Below are 11,224 nucleotides of genomic sequence, written 5' to 3'. Positions count from 1 at the left end.
ATCCTTTGTATTTCTGCAGTGTCAGTTGTTAATTCTCCTTTTTCATTTCTAATCCTATTGATTTGAGTCTTCTCCCTTTTTTTCTTGATGAGTCTGGCTAATGGTTTATCAATTTTGTTTATCTTCTCAAAGAACCAGCTTTTAGTTTTATTGATCTTTGCTATTGTTTCCTTCATTTCTTTTTCATTTATTTCTCATCTGATCCTTATGATTTCTTTCCTTCTGCTACCTTTGGGGGTTTTTTGTTCTTCTTTCTCTAATTGCTTTAGGTGTAAGGTTAAGTTGTTTATTTGAGATGTTTCTTGTTTCTTGAGGTAGGATTGTATTGCTATAAACTTCCCTCTTAGAACTGCTTTTGCTCCATCCCATAGTTTTTGGATCATCGTGTTTTCATTGTCATTTGTTTCTAGGTATTTTTTGATTTCCTCTTCGATTTCTTCAGTGATCGCTTGGTTTGTTAGTAGTGTATTGTTTAGCCTCCATGTGTTTGTATTTTTTACAGGTTTTTTTCCTGTAATTGATATTAATCTCATAGTGTTGTGGTCAGAAAAGATATTTGATATGATTTCAATTTTCTTAAATTTACCAAGGCTTGACTTGTCACCCAAGATATGATCTATCCTGGAGAATGTTCCATGAGCACTTGAGAAGAAAGTGTATTCTGTTATTTTTGGATGGAATGTCCGATAAATATCAGTTAAGTCCATCTTGTTTAATGTGTCATTTAAAGCTTGTGTTTCCTCATTTATTTTCATTTTGGATGATCTGTCCATTGGTGAAAGTGGGGTGTTAAAGTCCCCTACTATGATTGTGTTACTGTCAATTTCCCCTTTTATGGCTGTTAGCATTTGCCTTATGTATTGAGGAGCTCCTATGTTGAGTGCATAAATATTTACAATTATTATATCTTCTTCTTAGATTGATCCCTTGATCGTTTTGTAGTGTCCTTCTTTGTCTCTTGTAATAGTCTTTCTTTTAAAGTCTATTTTGTCTGATATGAGAATTGCTACTCCAGCTTTCTTTTGATTTCCATTTGCATGGAATATCTTTTTCCACACCCTCACTTTCAGTCTGTATGTGTCCCTAGGCCTGAAGTGGGTCTCTTGTAGACAGCATATGTACGGGTCTTGTTTTTGTATCCATTCAGCCAGTCTGTCTTTTGATCGGAGCATTAAACCATTTACTTTTAAGGTAGTTATCGATATGTATATTCTTATTACCATTTTCTTAATTGTTTTGGGTTTGTTATTTTAAGTCTTTCCCTTCTCTTGTGTTTCCTGCCTAGAGAAGTTCCTTTAGCATTTGTTGTAAAGCTGGTTTCATGGTGCTGAATTCTCTTAGCTTTTGCTTGTCTGTAAAAGTTTTAATTTCTCCGTCAAATCTGAATGAGATCCTTGCTGAGTAGAGTAATCTTGGTTGTAGGTTTTTCGCTTTCATCACTTTAAATATGTCCTGCCAGTCCCTTCTGGCTTGCAGAGTTTCTGTTGAAAGATCAGCTGTTGACCTTACAGGGATTCCACCGTATGTTATTTGTTGCTTTTCTCTTGCTGCTTTTAATATTTTTCCTTTGCATTTAATTTTTGATAGTTTGATTAATATGTGTCTTGGCGTGTTTCTCCTTGGATTTATCTTGTATGGGACCCTCTGCGCTTCCTGGACTTGATTGACTATTTCCTTACCCATATTAGGGAAGTTTTCAGCTATAATCTCTTCAAATATTTTCTCAGTCCCTTTCTTTTTTCTCTTCTTCTTCTGGGACCACTGTAATTTGAATGTTGGTGTGTTTAATGTTGTCCCAGAGGTCTCTGAGATTGTCCTCAATTCTCTTCATTCTTTTTTTCTTTTTTCTGCTCTGCGGTAGTTATTTCCACTATTTTATCTTCCAGGTCACTTATCTATTCTTCTGCCTCAGTTATTCTGCTATTGGTTCCTTCTAGAGATTTTTAATTTCATTTCTTGTGTTGTTCATCATTGTTTGTTTGCTCTTTAGTTCTCCTAGGTCCTTGTTAAACATTTCTTGTATTTTCTCCATTCTATTTCCAAGATTTTGGATCATCTTTACTATCATTATTCTGAATTTTTTCAGGTACACTGCCTATTTCCTCTTCATTTGTTTGGTCTGGTGGGTTTTTACCTTGTTCCTTCATCTGCTGTGTGTTTCTCTGCCTTCTCATTTTGCTTAACTTACTGTGTTTGGGGTCTCCTTTTTGCAGGCTGCAGGTTCATTGCTGTTGTTTTTGGTGTCTGCCCCCGGTGGCTAAGGTTGGTTCAGTGGGTTGTGTAGGCTTCCTGGTGGAGGGGACTAGTGCCTGTGTTCTGGTGGATGAGGCTGGATCTTGTCTTTCTGGTGGGCAGGTCCACGTCTGGTGGTGTGTTTTGGGGTGTCTTGACCTTATTATGATTTTAGGCAGCCTCTCTGCTAATGGGTGGGGTTGTGTTCCTGTCTTGGTAGTGGTTTGGCATAGGGTGTCCAGCACTCTAGCTTGCTGGTCGTTGAGTGGAGCTGGGTCTTAGCATTGAGATGGAGATCTCTGGGAGAGCTTTCGCCGTTTGATATTATGTGAAGCTGGGTGGTCTCTGGTCTATCAATGTCCTGAACACGGCTCTCCAACCTCAGAGGCACAGGCCTGACACCCGGCCGGAGCACCAAGACCCTGTCAGCCACACAGCTAACATGGGAAAGGAAATAGTCACCCAAGTCCATGAAGCACAGAGAGTCCCGTACAGGATAAACCCTTGAGTCAGGTAAGCATTTGCTTCACCTCTTCTTTTATGTATAGCAGTTCTTTTGACTTCTCTTATTTCTAGCTTCCCAAGGTCCCCACGATTCTCAGAGCCCCTTTTTTCTTTTCCTTGGTGCTTCGTCTAGTTTCACTTGCTCACAGGAGGTCGTGGGCAGAGGCCTCTCACCAGCCCTTCAGACCAGAGTTCCTGGTGCAGAGCCCCCCTGCCGACCCCTCAGCTCAGGACCATGTGCAGAAGCACCCTGAGGAGTCTTCTTGAAGCTTCTCTGCCTAGTCCTGTGAAATGGATTCTAGATGCCCCGCTCTGGACCCACTCATCCCACAGTTGATCTGTTGCCTTCATGTGAAGGTTACTGATAATAAATGTCAAACAGGACAGGGTCAAGTGCAAAGCCCCACAGCACCCCTTTCAGGACAACCTTCCACTTTCCAGGCTGATGTTGATCCATGAACCAGCACTCTTGGGCTCCCTCTGTTTAGCTCCCTAGAAAGTATTATAATCCGACTGGCGCTGAACATTTAGGTGTGGCTGGGGCTGGGCTTCCCCAAACTGTAAGGTTGAAACGTGCAGTGGGGGTTCCCCAGTAACCCAGACCCAGATGGCTTGTGTCTCAAATGAAGAATGTGATCAGGCCTCATTTTTCTTATTTTAGCTAGAGCTGCTTTTGGGTCTTTACTGCTAAGTTTTCCACTGCACTTCTAACCATGTTAGGTAAGGGCTAGATCTTGTGGAATAGTTATTTTAATCTAATCATGAAATATCGATTAATACAAAGAACTGCTCATTTTAAAGACTGGTTGCCCAGGGTGCAGGGTTCCGAGCCGTCCCTCGGGGATCTGGCCCATCTGCCGGGCATTAAATTATGCTGTGGTCTGCACCCCACTGAGAGGGATCTCTGTACCTTGTAGAGTCTAGAAAGTTTCCTCAACATCAATCTCACTCTCAATTTGGGAAAAGAAGAACAGCATCACAAGACCCGTCCTCTGATGCCACTAACGAACAAAATTTCCCCCAAAGCCTCTAGTGCTGCCCTGCTGCTTTCATTGATGCATTCAAAACAGACTATCTCAGGCTTGGGGGCTTGATGGATGTGCTCCTTTATAATTTAATGTGGGGAATGGTATTTAACTGGTTTCTCCTTTTCCCTACTTCTCCTGCTCTAAAATGTCAGAAGTTATTCCTACCAGAAAGATGATGTTGTTTTTCTCATGTGCTAAGCATTTCTGAAAAGGACAGATGGGGTTTACTACTCAGACCCCTGTTACGACATTTGAACGGAAACACTGCCGTGGCATTTTAGTCTCTCTCCCTGGCCATGAGGTAGTCATTCCAGGAAACAAAACAACCTCCGACTGTTGGGTCTCTAAACCAAAAGCTGTGTGTTTGTTCCCTGAGGTACCAGGGGCCCAACCAGGAGACTGGCTTTTGGAGGAGAGAGCGCGTGCAGAAGAATGGTCCCTGTAGGCTGGCTGGGAGGGGCCACCCATACTGTGAACAGCCTGTAAAGCCGAGCAGAGAAAAGATGAGCAGAGCAAGGGTTACCGAGTTTATATTGTGTGCCAAGCACAGCACCAGGCACCTTACAGGCTTTTCTTACTCATCCTTAAACCACATTAGGAGGTAGGAACATAGCAGAGTGCAGTCTGTATTCCCCCAGCATCCAGACTGGAGGCAAGGGCCTGGTTGCATGGGGACCCTGGACGCCTCCTGGGAAGAGAGCCCTCCTACAGGAAGAATGAGGGTCCCCAAGGTAATTCAAGGGTAGTGAGTCTAGGGTCAAAGAACAACAGTAGGTTCATGCTCAGCAGAGCGTGCTGCACTTATATCATCTCCAAGCCCAAGCCCTCATGGCCTACAGTGCACAAAACTGAAAGTCTCCTTTCCTATCACCTCTAGGGGACAAAAAGAGCTTAAGTGGCAGTACTGCTGGCGTCACTGCTGTGGGTGGGTGGCAGTTCTGGCCACGATGGCAGTGGCTCCTTCAGGGTGGTAAACAGTGGGTTCTGGTGCCCAAGCCTTCAGGGGTACTGGTCCCAGGTGCCACTCTGGTCACTGGCTCCCAGTGTAGCCCGACAGTGTGCCAGAGCTGGGAACAGTGTTTACTGGTAAATGTGAACAAGGTGTACTAGTAAATGTTTAACAACTAGCACCAGGAGGGGAGGGTAAAGGAGAGGGAGGGGCTTCATCTGTAGCATTTGCCATTTTCTGTGGTGTAAATACTCCCAGCATGGCTGATTTCAAGCTATTAATGGGACATCACTGAACATAAAGATGGGAGGAAGTGCACAGGAGGGCACTGTTATACAGAGTTTCCACCATAGATACAATAGACATAACCTCAAGAGCATAGATCACAGCAAAACGTAATAAAATAATTAGGAGGTGATGACTTTCGACTATACATTTATCTTTGTTTACTTTAATTAATATAATTGTAAGCTTACATAACCGGTTTTAATAATAGCTGTGTTTAACAACCATTTTGCAAAAATCCCATTTAGCAAAATTTAATGATTGGCTCTCTTAAGCCTGTATGAGCCAGCTTGAGCACACTACTAGCTGAGGAGGAAGAAAATGTGGGCAGGATGAAGCAAAAACCTTTCCCATCTTTCCCTAGAAACGCCTGGCTGTGTCCTGAAGAATCACTTCTCCGCTCGGCTCACGCTTCCCTCTGCCTGGATGAGGCAAGTCACGGGGCACGTTCCAAGATGCCTCCTCAAACACCTACAGTGATGACAGCCTTCTGCCTAAGGCTCGGCAGCAGAGGCAGCTTTGAGATCTAAACTTCATTTACCAGAGCACGGTTTGGAATAGAGCAGCCCAAGTCCAAGAAAAGAGAAGGTTATGAAACGGATCTGTGCAATGACACAGCGTGAGTGCAATTAATTGTTGTCAAAGCATTTTGCTGGCTGCATTCTCTCTTACGTAGGAGAACAAAACTGTCATAACCGTGACAATTTTATTCAACATTGGTGCAATTACCAAGCCTAAAAATAGGAAGCAGAGGGGAGATTTGCTTGAGAGGGCTGAGCTCTGTTACCCATGTCCGCCCCCAGGATGGAGGGAGGGGAGGAAGGAAGCTAAGATTCATTGAATCTTGCCATGTGCTACTATGAGAAGCGTTTTACCGTTTTATGCGACATAATCCTCCCTTCAAGTCTGTGAAGGGAGGGGGAGTGGAGCAGAGCTCTAAGGCCCAAGATCTGCTGAGCACCCAGTACGAGACCGGCTCTCTGTACAAACTCTATGTACATAATCACTTTATCACAGCCTCACTCAAACGGAGGTATTATTACCTCCCATTTTACAGATGGGAAAGCTGAGTCTCAGAAAGTTTAAGAAGCTTGTACAAGATCCCATAGCGCAAATGCTTCTGATTACAAAGTCATTTACGGGGACTTGCTTGCTGTGAAACCTGTGAGGTGAGCAAACCCACACTTCCCGGCAGTGCCTCTCCTGTTCTCCCTTCTCCGTCCCCTTTTCTACTCTTTCTCACATCCCATTGCCCTCCCTTACAGGAATGAACAAATAGTCAGGGCTAGACTTCGGCTGGAGTCTCGGCTCCATGACTTCCGAGGAATTGTGACATTTGCTCATTTGTTTAACCTCTATAAGCTTTAGTTTTTCAACTATACATTGGAGACAGGAAGAGTGCCTACCTCATAGCATTGCTGTGGAGATTAAATGAGACCTTGCACGTCAAGTGCTTTGCACAGCAACTGGCATAGGGCAAGTACTCAACAGCAGTTGTTATCATGATTGGCCAGAGAACATGGCATTGAAAAGAGGTGCCATGTCCCAGCATGACCTCCACTCAGGACACTACAGATGAAAACATCAGGAGGGTAGCAGGGTCCAGGGTCTTCACTACCTTCCCACATGGCCAGGTGACTTCCCTCCCAACAGAGGACCTTGCCCTGGGTGGGCACCGGGCAGAAGAAGGATGGCGAGGAAGAGTCACCTCCTACAAAGAGTTAGTGCTTACCATGTGAGGGCGCTCTCCTAAGTTCTCTGCAAATGTGAACTCATTTAATCTTTATAGCAAGTCAGAGCAGTGGGTGCCATCGTTCACTTCATTAATGAAGTGAAAAGTAAATTTAGTGCCCCCCCCCCCGATTCCACTCTGACCCTTCGGGCACAGCCATGCCAAGCCTATCCGCTCTGCCTCCCTAAGACAATGGGAACCAGCCCACCAATGCCACCCTCACATAATATGTGTGCCCCCCCTCTCCTTGATGCCCACATACATGCTTGGTAGGACGAGCTCTCCATCACCCAAGGGTAATATTCACTTTGTGATTTATCCAGTGTGCTGTTTCTCCTGCTTCACTCCCCTTCCTCCCTTTGGTCATTTCTGTGGGACAAACAATGAGCAACAAAGATATCCAAGAAGGAAAAATTATGTGTGAAGAGGCAGACCTGGGGTTAAATTCCCAGGCTGTAGCTGTAGCTCTATACGCACCCCTTACTAGCTCTGGGTCTCTGCAAGTAACTCATCTTCTGGGACTTTCTTCATCTATAAAGCAGAGATAATATCGACGTCATGGTATTGTTATGAGGATCAGACAAAAGCACACAAAACATATAGAATAATGCCCAACACCTGAATTTTAGCTATTCTTATTATTTGGCCATTTATTTGTAGCCTCGAGCTCTGGTCTGGCTGATTCACCCAGGGAAGACTCATCCGTCCTGAGCCTCCCTGTTTTCCTGACCTGTAAACTGGGGGTGAGAATATGCAACCTGCCTTGTAGGATCACTGTGAGAGTTGGAAGAGGTCCTGGCATAAATCCTGGTACACAACACGGCTCCACCAACTGTGCGTATTACTCTGATTCTCATCGTCATGATTAGCTTCTCCCAGCAATTGAAAATTGGCTCAAACTCCCAACAACCACTGGAATTATTTCCCAGTCACAACTCGTGGGAGAGAAATATTTGGATGTTTCTCTGTCATAAACATAACTGCCCAAGAGACACTTGACGCCTTTAAAGCTTTTAGAGGACTGCCTTAGAGAAGAACCTCCCACAATAAAGCAAGACTGAGGCTAGCACATGAAGGAAGATATACTTTCCCTATAACTCTCTTTTTAAAATACTCTCTTTCTCTCAAAAAGTTAATGTTAATCAAACCTTAACAGAACCCTAAGCTACTTTGTCAGCTCTTCAGTGTACCAGCTTCCATCTGAAGTCTGTGACTCAGGTCTATGAATGGTGTTTGTGTAACACGTGTGCTCTGTTTAAAACGGAAGAACATGGGGTTTTTAAGGTCAGACAATCTGGGCTCAAAGGCAGGTCTGGGACTGCTGTGTGACTATAGGTAACTCACTTACCCTCTCTGAAACTCAGCTTCCTCACTTAGAAAATGAGAAAAAGAATAGTATCAACTTCACAGGATGGTGAGGAAAGTCAAATGAGATGCAAAAGCAATCTGAAAAGCGCTGTGTAAATGTGAATTGCTATTATTTACTGTTAAGAGAAATGATATCAAATTTAGGCTCAGTCCCAGTAAATAGAGTACCTCAGGACGTCAGTATCTCTGTGTCCTCCTCCTTTTTAAGTTTGGATTTCCTATTTCCATTTTAACAGTCTTTGCATACTTGTGCCTGCTATTATAAGCCACTTCAAATCTTTTTGGAAGGAGGCAAAGTATAAAAAACAAACAACAGCTCCGTGGTGAGAAGTAACATGGACCATTTACCCTCTGACTTCAGTTGCATTTGCAAGATGGCGGTGGGGTTAGATTTGCTGCCTGCAGCCTGGAACCCAGGGCTGATTTTTCTGCATGAAGGTGGCTGGTTGTCTCAGGAATGGAGTCAGAGACGAAGGCAACCAGCCCTAAAGGAAACTCTCCACCGTAACCACAATTGCCCGGACAGGACGATGGGTATTGGCCAAGGGGAAGCCTGCTCCCCAAAAATATTGCCTTGAATCCTCCGGTTCCATACCTTCAACCTCAGAGCAGAAGTTCTACATTTTGTTTTCGGTAGAAGTTTTAGAAGGAAAATGCTTTTTTGAAACTTCTCTTTGTCCTCCTACCAGTTTACCATCCATATGGAGATGAAGCCAGCCTGTAATGCGTTTAAATGAGACTGCCAGCTAGGCGAGACACTCAAGTGGTCCCTGCGTTTTAAACACAGCACACGTGTTACACAAACACCATTCATAAACCTGAGTCACGGACTTCAGGTGGAAGCTGGTATATGTATAAATAGCCTGTGTATGTCAAACAGAAGAAAAGAAGGGAAGTTTGGGGAATAAGGTCAAAATCATGGTGCCCAATTTAAACATAATAAAAATCTCAGCCTTGTCATTATTTACAACCCCCGAGTACAACTCCTACCCAAAAAGGAGAGAACGTCGAATGGAAAATTCTAAATGAGCTAATGTCCTTGTGTTGAACCGAACAGCACGAATGATGCAGCATCATAAATGAAGCTATAATTATGTTGTCTTACTTCTCGGCTGCCGGATGCCCACGGTACAGAGCTGCCACTCCAGTTTTTTCTGGCCTCAGAATTGTTTTGGGAGCCTTAAAAGTCAGTAGCTTTGACTAGTGTTGACCAATTGATTAGCATTCAGCGACTCTGTGATAGTTTGAGATGACAACAGAAGAATACAGTTTGTGGTGGTGAAGAATTAACACCTTGAACATGTCATCAGTGTTTTAAAAAATCATTTTTTCTTATGATTCCCCCCTTCCCATCTCACCACCTCCCAGCCCTGACTTTGGCCATAACTCTTTACCAACATACTGTCCCAAACTCAGCTTGTGATGTCGCTAACAAACATCCTAAGCTGGGCTCTTACAAAGCAGAGCAGGAAAATAGACAGCCCTGCAGGCTCAGGGCTGGTTATAGCCCAAGGCAAATCTGCACACCTTCCAGGCCCCTCCCATTGAAGTGAAGGGTGTGGCCAGGGCTTGGAAGAAACACGAGAGTCTCAGGTAGCCCAGTGACGTCCTTGAGGACTTCAATCAGTCCCACAGATACAGCCTTGACCCTGGGTCACGCCGTTCCTTAGCAGGCACCTGCCAGCCATCCAGCCTCCACGCCCGCGGCCCAGGAACGCAGTGTGAACTTCAGGGAGCCATTCAATAAAGTGGATTCAGGAAGCAGCAATTCTCGCTCAGAAGAGGTTTCGTGTTTCATCACCCCTCGTGCCCCCGCTGCTCAGAAGGGATCTACAGCCCGAGTGTGGGGTGTGAACGCCAAGGACTGATACACAGGGTGACAACACGTGCGCATTCGGCCGCTGGCTGCTGCATGCTTCCGGCTCCCGATTCAGAGTGTCTGCCCGTCTCTGTCTGTCACATCCCCACACCGGTCCCTTCTCCCATCACCAGCAGAAGTGGACTGCGCAGCCTCGGGCCTCTCCCATCCCAGTCTCTGAGGATGTGCGTGGTCTTTGAGTTAAGAGCTCACTAAAGTGTAGATCATGCTGGATGCAGAAAGAAGAGGAAAAGAAGGCATTAGTGGGAGCCCACAAAAGACCTCAGACAGCCCTCAAAAGAGGCACCTTCCAAAAGCCAGACCCCTTGCTTCTTTCTCATTCCTGTCACAAGAGCATCTTATCTACTCCCTGGACTCTTCCCCCTACTACTTCCCACAATGTTGGACTAAACGTTGTTACGAGACCAAACCGTGTTCCTTGGATGAGAGATGTGATTGCTCTGAGTGCCTATCATTATTCTCATCAGGATGATTATCGTGGCCGTTATTCCTCTTTCCTGCAATCGCAGGGCAGGTCCCCAGGGGTGGGAGGGGTGCAGTGGATTCTTTATGCCACCAGCTGCCACATGCGTATGTGATGGCTGTGCCCAGGGGCTCCCAGATTATGGTGGATGATATGGCAGCGCCAGGGAAATGATCATCGTCACTATTGCAAGGACTTTTGTGTGAACACAGGCCCTCTGGGCACACAAACTGGATGAATTCTTAATTGGGTAGCTCCTGGCCCTACTTTTCCTAACAGAGCCCAGGCATTAAACATGCATTAAGAGCCTGTGTCCTAAGGTGGAGCCCCAGCACCACCAAGGAGGGGGTCACGCATCCCTGTGCTCTTAGAAAGGGCTGCAGGCTAATTCTGCAGCAATGAAGAATGTTCCACACCAAAATATACACTCTATCCATTTGGCAGGAAGAAAAACAACCACCTTTTCACAATATAGAGAGAAGAAAGGATAATCTAAGAAACAAAACCAAAGGCGAGAAACTAAAGTGTTCTACTTCTAACCCTCTCCAGCTGCGAAGCCCGGACAAGCCCCTCTGCGTAGCTGAAGTTCCGCCTTTGAGAACTTGATGCACCTCATGTACACAGAGCCTCACTGGCCAGGCCTGGTGCTAGAGGGGTCTTATTCAACATGGGGAAGTACGGGGGTCAGCTGAAAAGTGGATTGCTCAAGGTCACACAGCAAGGCAGGAGCCGTGTCCCAACACCAAAGCCAGTGCTCTTTCCATTGTAACACGGAGCTTCACTG

At 45.2% G+C, this 11,224-nt stretch overlaps 1 protein-coding gene across 3 annotated transcripts in view; it reads right to left on the bottom strand.

Moving 5' to 3' along the window:
- Positions 1-4,278: 4,278 nt before the first annotated feature.
- The window catches only part of CNIH3 (cornichon family AMPA receptor auxiliary protein 3), a 271,670-nt gene continuing 264,724 nt past the window's right edge, over positions 4,279-11,224 (bottom strand). For all 3 annotated transcript variants that reach the window (XM_082349976.1, XM_082349984.1, XM_082349977.1), the window contains one exon: positions 4,279-10,185. In XM_082349976.1, the coding sequence (XP_082206102.1) occupies positions 10,158-10,185 (28 nt within the window). In that variant the 3' untranslated portion in view covers positions 4,279-10,157. The remainder of the gene's footprint in view (positions 10,186-11,224) is intronic.

Source organism: Balaenoptera borealis (genome assembly GCF_965194805.1).
Source record: "Balaenoptera borealis genome assembly, chromosome: 1".
Classification (NCBI taxonomy): Eukaryota; Metazoa; Chordata; class Mammalia; order Artiodactyla; family Balaenopteridae; genus Balaenoptera; species Balaenoptera borealis.
Note: the sequence above shows the minus strand (reverse complement) of the source record. Positions and strands in the feature narration are given on the sequence as shown.